Genomic DNA, 24531 nt, shown 5'->3' with positions numbered 1-24531 from the left:
ATGCATGAAAGGGTTAAATGCACGTTAAGCACTTCACATTTCTCCCATATCAATCACACCCACTTCAGCTCTTGCGGTCTCTACTAATTAGCTGATGAGATGAATCAGGAGTTTTAGATGAGGGAGACATACAAAATGTGCAGTGCTGGGGTTGCTTCATGCCAGGTTCACGCCGGGCCAAAGATTCCAAACATTTATATTAGTTTTGGGCACGTTTAATGAATTTAAACTCCTCGTAACTCTCGCTTGGCCAGCTGGTTTGTGTCATTAGACATGTATGCCCGGTGGTTGTAAATGAAAAGTGCGTCGTTTTATCTGTAAACACAGGCACACCAATGGCTGTCAGATGGTTATGCAGGTAGGATGGACAGCCCGTTGAACATCATGTTTAATAAGACATGTATTCATATAACTGTCTTTTTATTTTTTACACATCTCACCTCCACTGCCGTGAGCTCTTAATGAGAGGTGAGCAGTGTCTTTGTGTGCTTTAAATGGACGTAATAGCAGCCAGCTAAACGGGCGGATTATTTCAAGTGGTTTATGCCGTTTTAAATAGTTTTACGCAGCACAGCTATTACGTTTACAGCAGATTCCTTGACGTTATTGTGCATGAAAGATGAAACCACTTTGTGTTTCGGAAGGGAGTTCACATTTGACTTCCAGGCTTAAATGGTTTTATCAAAAATACAAAGGGGGGTGAGTCCGTACATTCCGCGCTGTATTAATATGACATGCTTCAGTTATTGGCAAGATGGTTTTATTTACTGATCGGGGTAAAGTGGTTAATTTGAAGATATCGCAGTAGGGATCCCTCCTAATGCGAGAAATGGTCTCCCCAGTATGGTGTTCGTGAGTGAACGAATCTGAATTTTTTTGAACGAATCTTTTAAGTGAACGAATCATTCTCGTTACCAGCAGCTGCCACAGACGAAAGGGTATTTTTCTCCCTTTCGAAGCGCTTGGCTGCTGCTCTCCTGCCTTGAGATAGTGGCTGCATCCGAAATCACATACCCTACTCGCCTATAATAGAAAGTGATAAACATAGTATGTGACAAAAGTAGAGTGCAAATTCACAGTATATGGATGACCTACTATTTCTGTGAGATTCTGAAGTGCACATAAGATGAACACTTTACTATCCCATGAGGCCAGGCGAGAGGATTTGACAATCGATTGAAAGCATAATCACTCTCGCGTTACTTTGATGTCATTCACCAGTCAGTCGGTATGCGCAGCGCGGCTTCAAGTCGAACACGCCTATGCTGAGTCCGAAATATTTCCCTACTATATAGCATGCGAAAAACAGCACGCCAACAGACTCAGAGCAGTATGTCCGAATACGTATTATTCGAAAAACAGTAGGCGAAAAGTCCCCTAATTCTGAAGTGTGCATTTGATAGACACTTTAATATCCCATGAGGCCATGGGAGGGGATTTAGGAATGGAGGTGAAGTGATGCAACTGACGCTGGTAGGTCACATGATAATGACATGTCAGATGTAGTAGGCAACATCCGGATAACATTCATACTATTTAGAACATACTTTTTTTTTTTTTAATGGACATGAAGTAAGTGCAAATGTAGTACCTACTCATGCAGTATGCGATTTCGGATGCACCGCTAGGCTGCTTTTAACTCCTTTGTTAGACATAGGGCCTACACTTGCTAGTTAAAGGGATAGTTCACTTTTGAAATTAAATCACGTCCAAGTGATCTGAGAGTGCGGGCGGGTATAGATATATACACTAGAGGTCGCATTGGCTACGGTTTCGTTCCAATGAACTGCCGTAGCCAAGGCGACTTCTATTGTATATATCTATACCCGCCCGCGCTCTCAGATCACTTGGACATGGCTGTGTACAAGAGGTAAAAACGATATAAATACTGTTCGTTTTCTCACACAAACCGCTCGTTTCGTGTCTTAGGCCATCAATGTGTACTTACGATGGGGAATTGTTTAATTTGGACGACAGGGAATTGTTTTAATATGGACTCTGTGCATGCTGTTTGAGACAGTGACCATAGACCTGCATTATAGGACTGACAGACAAGAACGGTTTGACCTAAAAATATAAAAATTGAAACTACTGCGGAAAAAGACACCTACATCTTGGATGCCCTTGAGGTAAGCTAAAACATACCAAAATTAAATTTCAAAGTGAACTATCCCTTTAAGCACACCAAAGTGGATGAGGAAAGTTTATTTTGGACAGACCCTCGACCCCTCATTTTTATTTTTTATAGGTACCGAGTATTCTCAACATGTACACTTCAGGCTATTCATATTCACACTATATATATTCATAATTAATATAAAAAATTTTAACAGCCCAAGCATACATAAAGGCCTAGAATGGTGTGTAAAATTAATTAATAAGGAAAAAACTGTAAATAATAAATCCGGATTCCACGTGATCAATGGCTTAGGGTTTTCCATTAAAACACATTTCAAGAGTTCTGCCAGTAGTGGGCACTCGTGCAACGTAAGCAATGATGTACATCCGAGTGAATGAAACTGAGGGAAGTTAAAAATGGACTTATACTCCGCCCTAATGGCAGTGAAGCTACGCAACTGATGCTGCTACTCAATTCTTACTATTTGTCATATTTTTACATAATAGAAATGTCTTCCATATCTAGGCTATATTTACAACCATTCTGCTCTTATGACCTATTCACACTAAGGATGATAACTATAAAGTTATAAAGATCATTCTAATTCAACGAGAATGGGGAAATCCAGAGCATTATATCAATGATGACACAAGGGAATGAAATTGTTGGAATCACTTTCAGAACAATAAAAACATTGACAGCTAATAAAAACCGATATCCAACCATTATTAACTTTTACTTTAATTTACTAATTAAAGTAAAGTAATGTTTAACTTACTAATTATTAACATTAATTAACTTTGTTGGTGTGGATGGTACAATAGGTATCATTATAATTATCTTTCTAGTTATTGGGCCTCGACTATTACATATTTGCCTTTATGCGTAGCTATTCTGAATTAAGCCATTGTTTTAGTCTGAATGAGGTTTGGAGCGACTTTGAGCAAGGTAAGACCTGAATAAACAAACCAAACAAACGTTTGTTTACTAACTAAATTATAAACGTATAAAGAATGACTATTTACCTTACACAATTGAGATGCATGTAATTATTAAAATGAACTTATTTAGGCTAATACCTTTTTGTTTTTTTCTATAGCTTAATGAAAGTCATGCTGAGAAAGCAAGTTGAAAAAATGGAGGGGAAATTATACAGCTGCTTTGTTGTAATTTGTGGGGAAAACACTGTGATGGTTTCTTAATAGATTTGTAGACAAGCAAATTATAAAAATAAAAAAATCGGTCTAATTTCGGTCAAGATCGACTCAAAGTGAACGATTCAATGGCTCATACCACGCTAAATGACTCTCGTGTGTCGCCTCCTACCGGCGTAACGATGTAACTGCGTAAAGCTTAACTGAATGAGTCTTTTAGTGAACTGATCCAAAAGAGTCACTGAGAGGAATCAAAATCCCCACCACTAGCGCTCATATAGTGAGGGGAGGGGCAGGAATGCAGTCCATACCGACGTGATGGTGCTGCTCTAATGCTAGTCTCTGCCAGTGTCACTGCAACTCTACGAACCAGAAATTACTGGAGTGTTGCACCGCGCAAAACAGTTCCGTAGCGTAGCTGATGGAAACGGAGCCCGTTAGACATGTGCGCGAACGTTTTCGGCGCGTTGAAAAGGTGAGAAATATGCTGCGCATCTCAGGAGGTGGTGAGACATGCTCGGATTGTGTCGGAAAGGGTTGGCTTGTGCTCAGAAGCAATAAAAATGTCCTTCTGTGATGGTTTGAGTCATGTAAATTCAGGCACCGCGTTGTCAGATTACAGGAAGGATCGTTTTGGTGAGGCATCTACAGGCTTGTTATATTCTCATTCTGCCTTATTGTATAGTTCATGGATGTTGCCACATATTCAGTACTGGGGGAACAAATGTAGTAATTTAAGAATCAGCCATTGCAAAACCCATATTTGGGGGACGTGTTGGGTCCCTGTTTAATCTATTAATCTACAGCTATAAAACACTCTTCATGATGGCATATCATGATGATGAGACGTGTATTGCATTCAGTCTTCGTGAACAGAAGATAGTTTTAACGTTAGTTGATACTGCTGGTAAGATCATCATAGCTGCTGTGGACAGTTCCAGAATCTCGACTCCCTCCCTGTAGTGTTGATGCTGAAGTTTGAAGACACCCTGCTATTAGTCTCAGTGGCATAGCAGAAAACAAGACCGTCTTATTAATACACTGTTAAAAAAAAAAAACGTGTTGAAGTACTGGACTGGTACATTTTTGTCAGGACATTATTCGTTACGATTACAGACATTTCCTTTAACCCTAAAATGCAATACAATGAATAATTCAAAATACCTGTAAATCACCTGTGAAAAATCAATAGGCCTACCTAAGATTGCTTCATATTAACAAACTACATTGGTTGGGACCTATTATTATAGTATTTTCTTAGTTTAGTTTGTTTATTGTTTATGCTAATGTTTATTGCATCGTTTTAGTGTTGTGTGTTACCCTGATGGTTCTTTTTTTCTTTTTTCTTTTTTAGGTCAATTTCTAGCAACAGCTGCCAGTACAGTAACATTAACAGTATATTTTTTAAAGTGTACTTAAAGTGCCCATATTATGCTATTTTAAAGGTTCCTTATTTGTTTTGGAGATCTCCTGCAATGGGTTTGCATGAATCCAAGGTAAAAAGAATAAAATAACTTATTTTTTCCAAAATATACATTGCACATCTCATAATTTAACGAGAACGATTCTTTCGAAGATTCAGTCTCTCTAAATCCCTCCTTTCCGAGAGTTTACTCGGCTCTGATTGGTCAGACGGCCCACTCTGCTGTGATTGGTCTACAGAAACTATATGGCCATTAATATACCTGAATTTCAGCTCCGGAGCTTCCTCAGCGCTTGAATACACAGTGATGCGAACAGTAACATTGGCATCTGTTTTTTGTTTTTTTTTCTGTATCAATTCCAGTGCGAGTTCTCATCCTTTTGAAGTGCATGCAAAGTAGATTTGCTCTCGCAGTGCCGAAAATAGCATTGTCTTGACATGTCGACAACACAAACAAAACTCTTCCAGGCTTCAGCTATAACTACAATATTTTAGGGAAAGGGGGCAGTAAGTGAAGATCATAGGCTGGCATTATACAAATATTTGTTACATTGTTACTTAGATATGTAACAGGAAGTGAGACTAGAATTGCTGACGACAGCCATTCCAATTACTGCAGTTCAGAATCGACTCTATCTAATAGGCGACAATAACTTTATTTTATTGTGTAATTTGATCATTCAAACTTTGCAGACTTTTACATTCACAAACGGCTATGTTGCACACTGCATTAAAGGTAATATTTGAAAAAGCATAATTGGGGCGCTTTAAAGAAACACTTCATGATTATGGTGATGATGAGACATTGCATTAAGCCTGCATTGAACAGAGAACAGCTTTAGTTTAGTCTAGTTTAATCAATTTTAGAAGGGCCGAATTGTGAATAATCACAATTTTATTTATTTAATTAAATTTTTATGCATAATGACATTGGCAAAAGAATATGTCCTATTTGATCTGTATCAAGTCTTTATCTGTATTGTTGTTTAAAAGAGACTTTAGGTGTTAAAAGGTTTGTTTTGGCGTCAATTAAGTGTTTTTCGAGCCGTAGCGATTGGGCTGTGGACAAAAGTTGAGGAAAGGCTTTTGGCCATGTGAATTTGAGCAATAGAAAATAATTAATTGACTCTGATGTGGCAGAATTCCATGAGTAGGGAAGGAAGCAGTGATGTATTTAGCAGTACCCTACTACCCACTGATAAGCTCTGGCATGGATGGCATGTTGGCTCTTTCGCCCCACCCAAATTTCATAGTCCGTGGTGTTTGTTATATTTACATGAGAGAGGTTGCAACTTGCAACCCTATATTAAGAGGTCTTCTGAGGCTTAAATGATTGTATATCGGAGTATGAGAGAAGGGGGGAGACAGGATGCAGGTGGAGCATCTGGACAGATGAGGGTTCTGACTCATCCTTATCTGACCTGACCCTGTCCTCCTCCTACACTCCCAGCATGACGTCAAATGAACGCTGTACTGCTGCACAATTGGGGAATTAAAAATTCAACAAGCTTGGTGAACAATTTGTAAGTTCTCTTGAACTCCGATATTTCTTGGGAGTGTTCAAGGAGTATTTATTTTACATTTTTGAATACAATGCAGAAATATCAAGCTGCTTGTGTTAGATTGTAGCAAATGATGCGTTTTGGACAGAGACTTAAGTGTAGGGTTTATGTTTTGCCTTTAGGCTAGAAATATATAGGCAACTTGTGTATATATGGCCACTCACTGTAATACTTTTTCATTTGAGGTTTCTTCTTCGCAACAGTCTGTCTGTTCACCTGGTTATATAAAAGGACAAAGCACCCAAGGCATGCTTTTTTTTTCTTTTCTTTTCTTTTTTTTTTTTGGAGGAAAAAGCTATCAAGAAGTAGAATAAGATCTCTGATCCTGAGGTAAACAAGGACTGCATTGAGTCTCACTACACCGCTGTAAAGTAATATTCGGGATTAAATGCAGTATATCACCAGCATCTGTGGCACACTCTCAATTACCACAGAAAATCATTTTGATTCATGCCTCAGTTGTAATGTGTGTGTGTGTGCAGCAGTCCACTTTTCTTTCTTTCCCCCCATTTTTTTATAGTTCTATTTATTAGATTTTTTTTTTTTTTAGTATAGATCAATATCATATTTTAAATCCTTGTGCAATCTCATCCATGTTTGTCAAATGTATTTCATGAACACCATACGGTCTGGGTGCTAATGGACGCTGTCTCTTTAAGTCCTGTTATTATGACCTCTCCGTGACATCACAGACACTTCCCTAGGGAACAGCAGCACCAGTCGTCTGCCAATAAAATCTTTTCTTGGACTTTGAATCTGTAGAGGTAAGACAGCGCTGAATGGGCTGTGTGAAGGGCGTCTGCACTTAAGGACACTTCATTTCTCTAAACATCTTCTGCAGTTCGGTTGGTTGGTGCTGTTGGATTGATACACTTATATAACAGCTGCTAGACAGATTTTGCCATCTTTTTTGTGGTAATGAGTAGGACCACAACTTCTTTAACAGTTATGCTTCCTATCGCACATGTAAATATTTGCTCTCCACCCCACGTTAATATTTGCTCTCCAATATCAACAAATGTCACTACACCGGCAGGTAGGAAGTATGTTTTGTGAGACCTTTCCAGTAAGTTGGGTTGTTGCAAACGGACTGTTACTGTCAAAATCAGATGAATGGATTCATTGCCCAAATTCAGACTTGATTGAATTCAAGAATTCACACGGAGTGAATGCTCGAGTTTCATTTTTTTTCATTGGATGGACAGATTAAGCCAGGTACATGTTCTGAATTTCAGAAACTGAAATATTTTTCTATATGTTTGTTCACAAACGTTGTCCTTACAAATGGAGGTTTGTTTTTGTGATGTGTCATGCTTTTAGGCAGCTCCTGTTTCGTGTTGTGGCATGCCGTGTGCCTATTGGGACTGTTTGTTTATGATGGGTGTAGTTGGAAACATCTGGCTGAGTCAGCCTTAGTCATCACAGCTGTACAACACATACAACCTGTGCTCATTACAGACGCACAAAACCTCTCTCCTGCATTTTTCTTAGTTAAAGTTTACCTGAGTTAGGATTAACCTTTTGTTTTTCCCACAATCATACACGGTTCTGAATTTGGTAAAAGTGGCTCATATCTTGCTTTGATTTCTCATACAGGCAGAAAAATGACCTGCTTGGTAAAGTAATTTAGGGGGGGGAATTGTTGGTCACCATATGTTTTCCTGATGTAATTTGGGGATATTTTATATTGATTTAATGCAATGAAATTCATAATTTCAAATTCTTTTTGAGGCTACTGTAAAAGGGTTGTTGCGGCACAATATGTCTGTGATTTTATTTGTGTAATTATTTATGTAAATTTGTATGTACAATACCGTTCAAAAGTTTGGGGTAATAATATATATATATATATTTTTTTTTTCAAAGAAATTAATACTTCTGTTCAGCAAAGATGCACTACATTGAGTGGAAGTGACAGTAAAGATTTATAAAGTTACATTTTCTGTTTTGAATAAATGCTGTTCTTATGAAGTTTCCTTACAGCAAAGAGTGTATAATGCAAAATGTATCATGTATCACCAAAAAATTGAGCAGCAAATCAGCATGTTAAAATGATTTCTGAAGGATCATGTGACACTGAAGACTGGAGTAATGATTTTGAAAATTCAGCTTTGCATCACAGGAATAAAATTTCTAAATATATTTAAATAGAAAATGTATTTTAAATTGTAATAACATTTCACAATATTACTATTTTTCCTGTGTTACAATACGTATAATACATAATAAATGAGAGACTACTTCTTTCAAAAACATGGCCCAAACTTTTGAACATTATGTATGTTTTAGGAAGTGTGTATTTTAGGTGCTGTCACCATTTATTTAAAAAAAATAAGTTTTAATCATGTTATTGCTTTCAATAGTTCATTTAAATGGTCATGCAGTGTACACAATTTTTCACAATAGTTCACAGTCTGTTAATTATTATGAGTTCATAAAACATGCATGCATAATAAAATAATTAGTAAAAAAAAAAACACTATTTAAAGTATTTAATGTCAGCTACCTATAAAAATACTCTCTTTAACTTTTATTCCATTTTATCCACTGTATCATCCTCATTTCTCAACATCATACTTTGGTTATTTCCATATCTCACCACATCATTTGGTTATTTGACCAGCTCTCACCTATCTGTTTCTCTTTCAGCCTGTTTGGGAAACCCTTTGATGGTGGGAAGAGGACAATGGATCATGGCAGTCAGCAGCCACAGACTCAGCAGATGCCTGGACCCTTCCCAGGTTATTCCGGACCCCGGGGCCCGTACCCTGGGCAGCACCCAGCCCTGTTACGGCTGGATGAGTTGCAGAGGGAGATCGCCAACCTTGGCCCACAGGTGTGCTCTTACAGTGGCCTGCAGAGCGACAGAGAGTACAAACGACTGGAGCGAGAGCTGACCAGATTACTGCTGGAGGTGGATAAGGTCAGGACAGGGCATCACTGCATCAAAATTATCTGAAAAGTAAAGTATAATAATGATTAACCATGTTTTGTTTACCCACCCAGGTGGAGACAGAGGGCCGGCCGGAGCTTCAGCAGGCCCGGAAGCGTGCGGCGGGAGAGGTCGAGGGTTTGCTTCGATACCTAGAGGGTAATGCTACGCATCCATCTCGGCTGGCCATTGAGGAGCTGACCCAGGAGGCGCAGAACATGCTGAACGAAGGGGTTGTGGGGCCGTTCCGGCAGGGCCAGGCTCAAGATGCCTTTGAGATTAGTGAGGAGCTGGTGGAGGCTGTGCAGGACGTGGCCATGCGGATGGCTCAGGTCAAGACGGGTGGGAGCGTCCCGCTCAGGAAGGCCCGTTACAAGGCGCTGACAAGGGTCTGTGCCGTACAGGAAATACTGGAGGGTCGCATACGCACTCATACGCTGGCGCTGCCGCTGTCCGATGACACGCACGAGGCCGTGCAGCGCATTAATCAAGTTATGGCGCAGGTGAGTGGTATTGCAAAAGATTAATATCATGAGGAATCACAACTCTGCATATTAACTAGCAAACTGCTGTTATTCTTTTTACACATGAAGGGATGTTTCTTAAAGATACAGCTGAAAAAAACAATTTTCATTTTAAGGGTTAGAGAGAGGGTAGAAATGGTCATGAAAATCCCTAATTCTGTTTTTGACCTCAAGTAGAAAGTAAAATGAAATATGCACTACAGTTCATAAGTTTACAGTCGGTAAGATTTATTTATTTATTTAATTAATTTAATTTTAAAAAATTCAGCTAGGACACTAAATTGGTCGAAAAATCTCTACGTTTTACATTTATTTCTATTTTTTGACACTACTGTTCAACAGTTTAGGATCAGAATTATAATTTTTTTAAATCATACTTTTTTCAGTAAAATAAAAGATATATTAAATATACACTACAGTTCAAAAGTTTGGGGTCAGTAAAAAAAAAATTCAGCTAGGACATTGAATTGATAAAAAAATATATATATTTGAAAAAAGATTCTTTAAAAACATTTCTTTAAAGAAATGTATAGTTTTATTCAGCAAGGACGCATTAAATTAATCCAAAGTGACAGAGTTTAACAATGATACAAAAGATTTTTTTTATTTCAAATACAGTAAATGCTGTTCTTTTGAATTTTCTATTCATCAAAGAATCCTGGAAAAAATGTATATCAGATTCTACTGAAATATTAAGCAGCAGCTGTTTTCAACAATGATGATAAGAAGAAGAAATATTTCTTAAGCAGCAAATCATCATATTAGAAGGATTTCTGAAGGATCATGTGACACTGAAAACAGGAATAAATTACATTTTAAAATATATTAAAATAGAAAACAGTTATTTTAAATTGTAATTATATTTCACAATATTACTTTTGTTGCTATTTAAACTGTTGAACAGTAGTATATATGATCTCTTTAATACTTTTTGAAAGATTGTTCTGATTTTAGCCAAGAGACGATGTTAACAGTAAAGTAAAGAGAACCTGAAATGATTTGATCTCATGTAGGTGAGTGGTGCCCGGTGCCAGGAAGTGGCTCTGCTGATGGGTCTGAGTGGGCGTGATAGCTGTACCCACCTAGCAAGGATCCTCACAGAGCTGTTGGTTGAACTGGACGCCCTGGATGTTTCTAGTAACGCTGCTGTGAGGAACTACAGAAAACAAGTGGTGGAGGAGATCAATGGTCTGCTAAAACATCTTGACCTGGAGGGAGAAGGATACGACACGCGCAGGTAACACCAAATGGACACATCAACGACAATAGCTTGTGTCTCATTTTGAAGGCTGCGCCCTCCGGAGGTCGCATTTGTTGGCCGCATTTATATCATCAAGGATGTTTCATTTCAGAAAAGTAGTCATTATAAGTAATTATATTGTCAATTCTATCTTACTTTGGAATGTAATGGTTACTTCTCTAAAATAAGGCAGCCTTTATGATGTATGCAACCAACAAATGAGACCTCTGGAGGGCATAACCTGCGAAATTAGACACGACAAATATGTAGCACCAGTGAAATGCCATTTTCTGTTTACTTATGCAACCATTCAGTGAAGCTACTCATTTAAAGATGAAATTTTAATGGGATAGTTCTCTCCAAAAATCATTATTAACTCTACCTTGCATCATTACAAAATATATACATACATTACATACACTGCAGGCTGCTTTTATTTGATCGCAAATACAGTAAAAACAGTAATATTGTGAAATACTATTACAATTTCAATTTTTCCATTTTAATATATTTTGAAATGTGATGGCAAAGCTTAATTTTCAGCATCATTACTGCAGTCTTCAGTGTCACATGATCCTTCAGAAATCATTCTAAGATGCTAAAGAAAAAATTATCAATATATAAAACAGTTGCTGCATTGTGGAAACTGATGCAGTTTTTTCATGATTCTTTGATGAATAGAAAGTTAAAATGAACAGCATTTATTTGAAATAGATTTTTTGTCATTGTCATCACTTTTAATCGATTTGATGAATCTCAGCTAAATGTAAGTATTATATTGAGCTCTATAATGATATAATAATTTATTAATATAGTATATTGAGTTATGTTATAATTATATAATATTGTAGTATATATATAAAAATACTTATAAATATATGAGGGGTATATAAAACCTGACCCATGTCTAAAAATATAACAAGTAATTAATGACAGAAATAATTTTTTTTATGGATTATAAGTAACTTTTTCTATATTGAATCTATTAATAAACTTGAACCCATTGCACCTCCAGGTATGATCTAGCGCAGAATGACTCGATTCGTGAAATTGAGGCGATTAGGGGGCGTGTCTCAGTGCTGCGGGAGGAGGTGCTCCGTCATGGTGCCACAGGACAGGGGGCGGAGCTGCAAGGTCTCCTTACGCACCTGGATCAGGTGGACACGGGCCGAAATCCCTGCATTCGGGAGGCACGGCGAAGGGCTGTGCTGGAAGTTCAAGCACTCATCACCTTCCTAGACCTCTGGGAAGCCCTAGGACGTCGTAACCCTGGAGCAGATGAGCCTCCTGCTCATGCGGCCGTGTGGCGTGTCTTAGCCAGCCTGGGCCAACTCCAGGCTCAGGTGTTGGGCTTTGACGGCAAGAGGGCTGACAAGAGCTACATGGTATTGGAAGAGCTACTGACCAAACAACTTCTGGCTCTTGATGCTGTGGACCCTCAAGGGGACGAGGGGACCAAAACTGCCCGTAAGCAAGCTGTTAAACATGCCCAGAATATCCTTAGTTACTTGGATATGAAGACAGATGAGTGGGAGTACTGAGAGGCCGATAAAAGAGACTGCAGTATTGCCGAGATTTCCCTGAATAAGGAGCCGCAAGAAAAAGGCAAACGCTTTTTTGCCTCGTGTGCGACATCAGGACAAGACACGGCCATGCCGAGGATACAGGCCATGGGCGGAATTTTTAATTTGTATATAAAAGACTTTGTGTTTCGCCGTGGGCAGCGAGACTGTTACCCATGATGCTCTGCACCTGCTGCTTTTGTTGGTCCATTACTGGTCCCTGAAAACAGCCTTTTTTCTGGCAGAAGGAATCCCGGTTTCTACTGCCTTGAAGCATTTTTTTTTCATGACAATAATCCACGATCTCTTTAGTTGAATCTGTGCTGTTGATTGGTGTGGTGTGGTGCTAAACCCTGTTCTGCTGCCAAAATCTGCTTCCCGCTTTACCACATGCCTGTGTGGAACAAATTTCAGTCTTTATCACGGTGTGAACACATCAGCTCTCCATTCCTATCCAGTTAGAGCTGTGTAGGAGCACATGATCCCCTGCTACGACCACAACCGGTTGTGCAGTGGGCCATTTTCCCATTAATCACACATAATGTAAAGGCAGCCCAAGCTTAGCCTTCATAGGTTTGATGATCTCTTCTCTAAATTGCACTTTCAGAGCCTAAGCTCATCTCGCTACAATTATTAGCTGCAAATAAACAAGAACTGACCATATGTGGGAACAATTGTTTTTACATTTAGTCTTTTACATGCATATATCCCACTGAGAAAACTGTATCTTAAAATATATAGTAAACAGTGGTTTGTGATTAGTTTAAAGATAAAGTGTGGAATTTTATTTTAACATGAAATTACACACTTCACCTTTTAAAGAAGACTTTTTGACATCAAAGAAGAATGTGAGTGAACGAGTGAGAGAAACGGCAACAAAAAAAAATCAGATTTCTATCCCTTCCTGCAGTTTTGCCATATTTCAGTGGTCGGAGGCCAAAATTGCAACGAGGTATTGTCCTACGTCTCTTTTTGGTATTGATATGGAGGATAAAAATAGAAACTATTTCACAAGTTTCTTGTCTTCATTGGGGATTTTTTTTTTTTTTTTTTGCTTTTAGGCAACAAGTGCCTGTGCAAGCCACCAGGGAATAGCGCAGAGACTGAAAGAGTGTGTCTGTGATTGTTTAAAAAAAAGGAAGTGGTGCATGCTATTTTGGTAGTGAGACTGATCAAAGTGGACAGGGGCGTTCTAGGACATTTTCATTGGAGCGGCATAGAAAGACAGCAAGCTATCAAACAAGCACTGAAAAACTGTGGCTACATTTACAGTTAAATGTGACCCAAATCTGATTTTTCTTTTCCTGTCATGTATGACACATCTGGGTTTTTTGGGGGGGATGACAGTATGAACAGCAAAAATCACATTTAATATTACATTTGAACCATTTAAATATATGGTTCACTTTCATATGTGGGAATAAATTAGTTTAAGTGATTCCCCCATGTGACTTGTGAATTCATAAAAAAAAACTATTTTTTTGATTTACCCTTGGTTTATAATTCAAACACATTTAAGAATTCATAAAAAAAAAACAATTTTTTTGATTTACCCTTGGTTTATAATTCAAACACATTTAAGAATTACACTATATAAAGTATTACACAGAAAGGTGCAAAAGAATAAAACTTAATTTTGAATTAATTTTGAACTCTAACCAATTATTGGTCAGCACTGTGGGTTTTTCATTGGCCAGTATGAATATAGTTATCTAGAGAGCAGAGTAGCCAATGGTTGATATAGGAGAGTGCAACAGTTGGGTTCCGGAAAAATCCCATTATTTTTCTCCATGGGGGAATTGATTTTGAATAACTTCTTTGAGCTACTTGGTTGTTGGTATATGCTTTTGTTTTGAAATGGCGTTTAATAGCAGAATTCATGGTGTAAAAAAAAAAAACTACATTACCCATGATTCTGGCGAGACATCTCCATTCTCTACCAATCAGAGAATTGCAACTATAGTGAATCACGACTAAAGAACTCTTTAGCACTCTACCACTACCATGAAGCACTGGCGAATTACATAATAGTATATTTCCCTACACTCTCAAACTACTTAAATATTTGTATACATAATATGCATATTTTGCAGCAAACCTAACTTTAACTGAATAATTTTAATGATTTCTTCAAAATAAAAATAATTGTATCATTCACAATGGTTTTTTTTATTTATTTTTAATTAAGCCTTTTTTCTTTTTCTTTTTCTTTTTTTCTCTCATTGGAAAAATAATTGGGAAAGAAAAAGTTCCGGAACCAAGGCCACTGAAAACTGTTGCAGTCAATTGCGACGACACTGAAATTAAACAAGCATTTTTTTTACACATTATTTATTTGATTCAATTCTAAAATATTTGAAAACGGAAATGATATGTTGACAAGGCTGTTTGTAGACTCGTGGAAGTAACATAAGGGATGGCAAGCACGGCATTATAATCAGTACAAATACAGTACATCGATCCATCACTAGTATTGATAGAAAGTGACCAAGTTAAATGTTAGAATATCATTTAACAACAAAAATATATCATAATATATTTTATGATGGAAGTTGTGGTTGTTGAAGAACAGGGTCAGCATGCGCACACAGTAGTGGTGTTTTGAAACAAATCGGTTTAGTGAGCAATTTAATGATTCATTCCTAAAGATCATGTTCATTCTTGAAAAGTCACTTTTTAATTTTTGAATGATTTGTGTTTTTGAACTAATCGTTTGAGCATTGCGTGTTTAGAGCAGTGTTTGATATGGACCACATTTAAAAGGTCATGTAAACAACTTCACACAAAAAAAAAACTGATGAAAAATTAATTGGGCACTTTAGCTTGTAGTGTGAAGCAGTCTGTTTAAATCCCTCTGAGTCTGTTGAATGTAGGAGTAGCTTGTCTGTGGGAAAAACCGCAGAAGTATCCAGTTTTGCTGTTTAAAATCGGACCACACAGAGGCCAGGTTATGGCCTAAAACAAATACGAATACTATATGTCATCTGTATCATGTTGGGCACTTGAGCCTCTCTCTGTTCATTTAAGCTGTCTGTGCTGTTTGCAGGTTACAATGGCTTGTTTTGACCTTGAACTGTGACAGTCCTTTGGTGTTTATTTCGGTCGTGTCCCACTTGCTGTATGGTCACTACCCTCTGTCCTGCTCCACATAAGGGAACGTCCAATTAAAAGGACCATCAGCAGTCATGAAGCAACACCACAGTTATCAACAAAGAAATCAGGTTATCAACTCAGACACTCTTATTTAAGGGCATTCTTCTTGAAAAAATGACAATAAAGACGCAGGGGCCAGAAGTGAGTGTTGCTGGAAAGGATAGGTCGTGGTCAGAAGAGATTAATCCAGACTCTGTCATCAGACAGCCGTTGTCTGGCAGAGTCCCCTGTGGTGGGCAGCACTGCCAGTTCAGCTGAGGAGGATCCTATATCCGTCAAGGTGAAATACACGCTCCAACAGCACTTTAAAGCAACCTTGCACTAGGCGTTGGCGTTGTTTTGTTCACCTCTTCTAAACCCACATAGAGATGGCAAAGATGTGAGCTAATATTGGTAATGTCAGTTCTGCGGAACCAGACTTTTTTTGTTAGTTTGTTGTTTTACCAGCACAACATGCATTGGCCCACATACACACTGCAGGTAAATATGGTTGACGCTCCTCATTAAATCCATGTGATATAACTAGTTGTTAATGCAGTAGTGTTGCCTAATATACAGGCAGGTTGACTGAAGTGCAGTGCTAGAAAATCACAGTTATGCAAATCTTGATACCTTGTCTGTCTACCGTAGTTACATCAGAGGTTCTCTGCCTTGAGATCTCCAGAGATTTCTATGAGCTTTTAGCTGTAAGGGGCTGTTCATCCTTGTTTTCAAAAGAGTTCAATGGAGAACAAGATGGGACATAATGAAAGGGTCTTGGAGATTTATTTATTTTAAAGCTGAACTACTGAAGTCATTATGCAACGGAAGTAGCGAGGGATCTTTTCTTTCGTTGTGACGCACATCCGACTGAAACGGATTGTTTCGAAAAAGAAAAAATATTAGATTTGGTTTTATCCGTTGGTTGTTATTTGGATGGAGGCAGATCTGAATGCGAGCTTGAAATTGAAGAAAGGGATGAAATGCTGTGTTCACGACATGTCGTAATTTCAGGATGACAACATGTGACTTTCTATTTTGAGCTGTTTACTTCCTCGGACTGGGAATTATGCATTTCTATGGCAATACAATTGTCAACACCTAAATGAATCTGCCCGTAATTTTGGGATGACAACATGTGACTATCTATTCTGAGCTATTCACTTCTTCAGACTTGGAATTAAGTGTTTCTATTAGCGCTGCACAATATTGAAGAAAAATGCGATAACTCATTAAATAATGCGATACGATAATGCTTAAAGTGTGTAAAATAAACTAAAATAATCTTTAAAATATATTTAAAATGATGTTTTCACTTTATTTTGATGGTCCCTTTAACACATTCTGTTGTCTAGAAGTAACATAGCACCTACATGTCTACTAACTCTCATTAGAGTATTAGTACAGTATTAGTAGACTGGTAGGGTTAGGATTAGAATAAGTTGACATGTAGTTGCAAAGTTACTTATAGTCAACAGAATGTTCAAAAGGGACCATCAAAATAAAGTGTTACCAAAATGATATAACCTACATGTGTTTCACATTCTTTTTGTGACAAGAAAACATCCCTACAACTTCTGAAAGTGAACAGCAGTGTTTTACTGTAGCATAAGAAGTGTAATTTTATCATCAGTGTAAACCACAGGGTTTAGGGTTTCAGGTTCTCCTACATTAGGTTTATTTAACAACAGAAACTGAATAATCAAATGTAAAAATAAAACACGGCTTAGTTTTCACTGTATGAATTAAATATACACTGATTCTTATTAAAGCTACAAAAGTTATTCAGCCAAGAGCAGTGAGTGATTTTCTCTTTGTCTTTTATTCATGATCCCAGTTATTGCAAGCTGTTGCGATATGCAAATCGCGATATATACATTTGCGATATTTCGATAATTTCGATATATTGTGCAGCCCTAGGCAATCTGAATCTGCAGCAGTCAGGTGGTACAAGTAGGAGCTCTCCGGAAATTCCCAGTTTACAATTATTAACTGCTCTAAGAGGACGGAAGTTGAAATCACCTAATTACAGTAATTACGACATGGCGTGAATGTGTAAGAAAAGTCCATTAAAAAAAAAATCACAGGTATTTTACCCGTATTTTGAATTGCACATTGCATTGTCTTGTGTTTTAGGGTTAAAAGAAATCAATTTACCCGATAATAATGCGACAGAAAATTACCAGTACTGTTTCTAACTAAAGTATATAGTGCCCAAATCTGGAGCTTTAGGTCCATTCATAGAGTTTGATGGGGAGTTTGATTGAGTTTGAGGGGTATCAATCCAATGTTGTTAGGATTTTCATCCTTGACATGCATTGTAAATCTAATCTACATCATTGTGGTCTGCGTTCCACATTCCATCAGCTGCCAGAGCTTCATCTCAACACAGGCGATTGGTCTGTCAGATCTGAGTCATACTAAACTATCTCCATGGTTATGGTCACAAATCAAATCCATTCCGATTGTTGAATGCCACTCATCAGCCGTTTATGGCAGTCATCTAGAACTATTACAGTTCTCTTGTATGTGGTGAATTAATATTACCTTGATTGTATTACAGGATGAGCTTTAAAACAGATATTTGACATGAAGACCAAGTTCATTTGTTACAGGGCTCTCTATTCCTGCTTTAATGTAATGAGCGACTTGCACCTGTCTTTGAATATTTAGTTTACAGCTGTTAGAGTCTTTATTAGTAGTGACATGGCTGATGTGAGATGACAGGCGTCAAAATTGCTGTTAGGTGTAAAACACCATGCAGTGTGATTCGCTAAGTCTTTTTGGATGCCATACTCGACTTCATCACACAAGCTTTGAACAACACCCATTACATTGAAAACCCATTACAGTATCTGAAAAAACTAAAAAAGAGAATGTAATGAAGAATGTCCATCTTTTTTTATACCAAAGTTGATTCTTTCCTGTTTTTAACTTCCTTTATCTTTATAATCACTGACACTATACAAACCAGAAAAGGTAAAACTTCTCATTCTCGCTTTTGGTTTTCCTTATCTGACTATATGTCTGGAAGAATGTGTTTTTGTGGTGAACTGTGAGATTGTTTAAATGTGTCATGCTATTTATCTAATGTTCGACGCATTGTGTATATTGTCTGGTTTATGCTTGTTAAAAAAAAAACATGGAAGTTCAAATCAAGTTCAAACTGCTGTGTGAATGCTTTGGTCAGCGGGGTTGTTTGGTTTTTACATGTCTACAATGCTAAATAAAAGATGGTGATCTGGAAATAACCTATGTTTGTGGCAAGGTATTAATTATGGCCTGGGATCTTTCAAGCTGTTTCCATGGCAACCTCTCTCTGCGCTCACAAAATAGGTGTTCAGAAACAGAATCGTGTTTTCCTGAAACACAGAGCATTGAAAATATCCCTGCACATTTAGTTGGCTAAATAAATCTGCCTAAACTGATAATAGTTATTAACATTCCTGGCTGTGTTGCTCATGTGTAAGATGATATGAATCAACAATCTGTCAAAAGACTTCAGCAGCTGGAAAGTGCTTTATGCATATCTGAGAAGATATATTGAGCAATACAATTCAGATATAAGCAGAAGATGTGATGCTTATTTTAAAATGTATTGCAAATTAAATTAGCAAATAAATGTAATTGGTAACCTAATATAAATATTGCAACATGATGTTAATGCATAGCACTACTGACACTAATGCAAATAAAGAGAAAAGCAATACAAGTTATATTAAAAAGTGCGTTTGTATGAAATGTAGACATATGTACACATACAGAGCATGAATTTGATGTAAATAGGTCTACATATTCACATATACAGTACATAGGGGACAATGTATTATGCAGTTACAGCATGAAATGATGATTAAACCTATAACATTTTACATTGATAACATTTAAACAGTTTATCTCACAAATTCTGACTTTATGATAAGAATTGTGGGATATAAACTTAATATTCTGAGGAAAAAAGACAGAATAATGAGTTTTTATCTAACAAATCAGATTTTTCATCTGAGAATTGATATCTAAAGAGAGAGTTTTGAGATATAAACAGAGATATTAATAGTTTTTTTTTGTTTTTTTGTGGCTTATAGACTGCTTCTGCCACCAGTTAGGCTCCGCCCACACACACACACAAAAGTCAGTGCTGTTTGCAAACACCCAAATGGTCTATTAAAATTCTTTACTGTCACTTTTAATTTAGCAACTTCTTTTTTCTTTTTTTTTTACTTACTGACCCCTACTGTATAGTTTGTATGTAACTTTAAAGGGATAAACTAACCTTTTTTATTCTGACTACATAACATTGTTCCATATATTCACTTAGCCTCAAATTAATAGTTTTTTTTGCCAGGGAATTGAAAATGCATCTGTCTGATTCTGATTCCACCAACATCACTGCGGCATATGAGGGACAGTCAACACACGCTCGTGACCCCATGACTGCAAGGACATCAAGGCCCTTGAGAGAAGAAAATACAGTACAGAAACACAGCCACTGGTCCAAATAACTTAGACTGCATTGAAAATCAACGTTTATTTTCAATTAAACAAGAAAAGTTCATTTTTTTTAAAGAAAAGCTAAGCAACATAAGATGCTTGAATGCTGCAATCATTAAAGCAAAAGAGAGACAAACTACATTCTAAGACATTCTGATTTCATTTTTTTAGGGCTTTGAAAAGATTAATCGCGATTACATAATATATGTGTGTGTACTGTGCATAATTATTTTGTATATATAAATATACACACATGCATATATTTAAGAAATAGTTGATTATATATACTGTATATATATATCATTTGTATTATAAATAAATATAAATATTTTATATATAATTAATCATTTTTCTTAAATATATACATGCATGTGTGTGTATAATATTTATATCTACAAAATAATTATGCACAGTACACACACATATATTATGTAAACACAAACTTTTATTTTGGATGCGATTAATCACGATTAATCGTTTCACAGCCCTAATTTTTTTTTTATGTACATATGTTGTGTCTCATGCTCACCAAGACTGCATTTGTTATCAAAAATAAAATCTAATATTGTAAAAAAATATATATATTTATACAACTTAAAATAATAATTTTCTATTGTAATATATTTTGTGATGGCAAAGCTGAATTTTCAGCATCATTACTCCAGTCTTGTGTCACATGATCCTTCAGAAATCATTCTAATATGCTGATTTGCTGCTAAAGAAACATTTCTTATTATCCAAGAAGAAAACAATTGTGCTGCTTAATATTTTGATGGAACGTGTGATTTTTTTATTTTTTTTTACATTCTTTGATGGATAAAAAGTTTTTAAACATTATAAATATCTTTATTGTCACTTTTGATAAATATAAAGCATCCTGATTAATACATAGCTTATATATATTAATGTGTTTGAGCATTATAAAATGATAAAAGCAAAGAAAGCATTTTTAATAGAGGCCTGTAATAATGCATTAGGCACATACTTCATTTCACTGTCTCCGTTTTATTTTACCTATATCAATGGCATGATTACAGTAGGCCTATAAAAAAAAAAAATGCTGAGGAAATGAATTATTGAGTTATGAGTTATTACAGTGACCACCAGATGGCATCATGTAACTAAGAATATTAATTCAGTCTCGACACTGTCCACACGTCAGCTTCTGGCAGTAGCACCTCAATGCAGTCCACAAGATCCAGGGGGCGGGGTTGGATCACATCTAAGGGGTGGAGATTGGTAGGTTTAGGGGTGGGTTTAGGGATCAGGGGGTGGAGATGGGTAGGTTTAGGTATATGTAAGGTGGGAGGAGTTGGATCTGGATCCAACTCCACCCCCTGGATTTCGTGTTCTGCAGGAGGACCATCTCGTTTCTGGGGTCAGATGCTAAATGGTTAAGTTTAGTTCACTGCTTGCAATGACAGGTTATAATTTAAAGTACACCAACGACACACGGCTTTAAATCCACCGACCAACTGGCTCAGAAGACATCGAAAAATAAGATTATTAGACAGACACTAGTACAGAAATTTAGTGTATTATCGGTACTGTATGTAGCAGTGCTCCTCTTCCCTATCATCTGTCTCTGTGGATCTGTTCTCACATATTCATTTTAAAAGTTGAGTAGTTAAGAATTTCATTGATCTAACATACATGACTTAAAACCTTCAGCTGTTCATCACGTGTGTTGGCCCAGTTTAACCGTCCCAGGTAATGTATGCTTGTGCCCAACCCCCACTCAGTAAGCTGTTACATCTGATCTTTCCTGCATTTTCCCTGTAATCTGTGTGACGGTCACATGTGAGGGGCCATTAGGTTATGTAACTCTATTCCCATTTGATTCAGATCACACTTACGCATACATGCATGTTTGCCCTGATTAGTTTTTACGCCTGGCTTCTCACTTTCCTCTCTTATAAAGCTCATCCTAATAACAACTTATGTGCACTGTAAAAAATGATCGTGATTTTAACGGTTAAAGACTGTAAAAATGCTACAGTGAAAAACTGTTAATTGGTTAACAGAAAGTTTCCTTACTGTATACGGTAAACAACTGTGATAGATCTAACGGTACATTTAATGTAATTTTACTGTAAAGTACTGTTAAATTTACAGTTTTTGGAAGTGAAAAAGAACAAGTCATGGTATAATTTACAGTGAAAAAATGTAAATTGACATTCCCACAATTCCCTGCGTCACACTTCACATTTGATGTATTTTTGTTGAAATAACTATGTTTCTTCATAGTTTTTTCTAATCAGTTATGTACATTAGGGTTTTATCTTACATTTAATGTTGTTAAATTAATGCTTATTGCATTTCTAAAATTTTACGTGTGTTACCATGATGGTGTTTAGTGTTTGTATGAATGACACTGCAGCTTCTATATATTTGTATTACAAATTTTGTGGAAGAGCTGCTTGTGATGGTCTGTAATTCATCATCTGACACATCTCCACTGTGATTGGTGGTTGTCAGTGTAATACTATGGTAGAAAACAGATATAAATACTTCAGTAGGTCAGTAAATTAACATTATATCAGATAATTAAATACGGTTTATTACTGTAAATTTAATGTAAAGTCTGTAAAATGTAAAATGTTGCTACCATATTTTTTACGGTACATTTCTGGCAACCACAGCTGCCGGTATTTTACCTGTAACATTCAACTGAACAAAATCACTTTTTTCAGTTACATAACTCAAACTCAAATCTAGTTCATGATTCTACAGTCTCTATCTAGACTAGAGCTATTATTCTACAGATTCCATCCACCACCCATCTGTCTTTCGATCAATCGTTCTCTGTATCAATTGTTCTATTTATATCCATCCATCCATCCATCTATCTATCTATCAGTCTATCACTGACTGAAATGGTTTCTGCTGAGGTCTAATGCGATCTGAAGCTGTCTGATGTGGGTTCTTGGGTTCTATTGAGGTCTAATGGGGTCTGAAGTTGTCAAATATATATATAAAATAACTGTCAGACTGATGGTAAAACCTTCAGACTTTAAACCCTACAAACAGCCATTATTGGTCAAGGTGGCAACACACAATAATATGGGCAATAATCACTATACCTAATTAATTTGTTTAGTTTAGTAAAAAATTAAAAATTAATAAAATGCAAAACATGTCACAGACTCTGCAGGGTGTATGCAAATTTAGAAGCATAGATGAAAGTTCGGTTGTCTCTACCCACATCAAATCACGTTCTTAGCTGTTTGTGGGACTGGGATTTGTCAAGGGTTTACCAAAAATAAAGGTTTTCAAAAGATTCCTTACAAGTAAAATGATGCCTCTGGAATGCAGTGGCAAATATAGGTTATGAAAAGCTAAACAACTGACAATCACAGTGTTTGGAACAGACCGCTTCAAATGCTGCAAAAGCTTTCTGCGAGAAACCCCTGCGAACCCAAGGTCAGCGTACGACCTCAAGATAAGTCTGTCTCGAAATTTAGCAGTTTTTCAATGACTAATGATTTTGTATCACAATTATAAAAAAAAATACATTAAAAGGAAGTGTTGCAGTCCAATAAAACATTTATTTGCATGTATTTAAGACACATCTGTTTTATGTGATCTCAGTCAGCCATTGAATGGAACATTGGATGAAATCAGCAGCCAAACAACAGCTGGATATTACCCACAGGTCCTTGAGAGCATTCACACATTCAGCACATGGCCTGTAGCACTCAAAAGACAAAATGCAAGATAAAACTATTCATGGTGAGCCATGGGGCGTATTAATGCTCATTAAAAATTCAAAACTCAATGTTTTTTTTAAAGGAAATTATGTTATGTAATTATGAATTATGTATTACACAAGTTTGGTCAGCAATCAATTTATATTGATTGCATTTTATGTTGCAAAGCAGGTGTGGTCACATTTGCAAAATTTCAGTGATGTAACAGTGACAAAAAGGTCAATTTTCCAGTGTCAACTGCGTAACGAATCTGTATGAAGCATCGCTCACATAGAAGTTTTCTGTTGATCAATGCGGCGATTCTGAATGACCAACATTGACCCATACTGACAGTTTTTGACCTCACATGAAATTCCTGATCGTGTCGATTCCCATTTAAATAACTGGAATTCACCTGTGAAAATTTGCTGATTATATGGAAAAATGTTTTCCGCTTGTTTATGATGTAAATACTTCTGTTTCCAGGTCTAAGCCTCCACTCGTTTCTAGTGAGAATATTTAACAACCGTTTATGAGCACTGTTCACTAACGATTCATAAAAGCTGAATAATAACTGAGTTTTCTGTATAGCGATAAAGGTTAGGATTATGATTTTTCAGCAGTATTACAGCACACCGTGAGTGTATTGTTAATGCCAATTGTTGTTGATTTATTACATCGAACACATTGTGTTTCCATGCAT

At 36.8% G+C, this 24531-nt stretch overlaps 1 protein-coding gene across 4 annotated transcripts; it reads left to right on the top strand.

The window, feature by feature from the left end:
• Positions 1-258: 258 nt before the first annotated feature.
• Positions 259-18791, top strand: bag5 (BCL2 associated athanogene 5). 4 transcript variants are annotated; one of them, XM_082153194.1, is made up of 5 exons: positions 259-358; positions 8908-9181; positions 9265-9693; positions 10728-10951; positions 11970-18791. In XM_082153194.1, exons 1-5 carry the CDS (start codon positions 336-338, stop codon positions 12493-12495), a joined length of 1476 nt encoding a protein of 491 aa, XP_082009320.1. In that variant the 5' UTR covers positions 259-335; the 3' UTR covers positions 12496-18791. The 4 variants fall into 4 exon arrangements, with proteins under 4 accessions (XP_082009320.1, XP_082009322.1, XP_082009319.1 ...); XM_082153196.1 differs by lacking the exon at positions 259-358 and adding an exon at positions 447-468; XM_082153193.1 differs by lacking the exon at positions 259-358 and adding an exon at positions 3299-3748.
• The last annotated feature ends 5740 nt before the right edge of the window (positions 18792-24531 follow it).

Source organism: Leuciscus leuciscus, assembly GCF_965113295.1.
Source record: "Leuciscus leuciscus genome assembly, chromosome: 22".
NCBI classification, from domain to species: domain Eukaryota; kingdom Metazoa; phylum Chordata; class Actinopteri; order Cypriniformes; family Leuciscidae; genus Leuciscus; species Leuciscus leuciscus.
This window is presented reverse-complemented; position numbering and strand designations above follow the sequence as displayed.

Coding starts and splice junctions, on each gene's coding strand:
- bag5 (XM_082153193.1), top strand. CDS start 3,717: ATGTGCGCGAACGTTTTCGGCGCGTTGAAAAG. Junction 9,182..9,264: donor TACTGCTGGAGGTGGATAAG/GTCAGGACAGGG, acceptor TTACCCACCCAG/GTGGAGACAGAGGGCCGGCC. Junction 9,694..10,727: donor TTAATCAAGTTATGGCGCAG/GTGAGTGGTATT, acceptor GATCTCATGTAG/GTGAGTGGTGCCCGGTGCCA.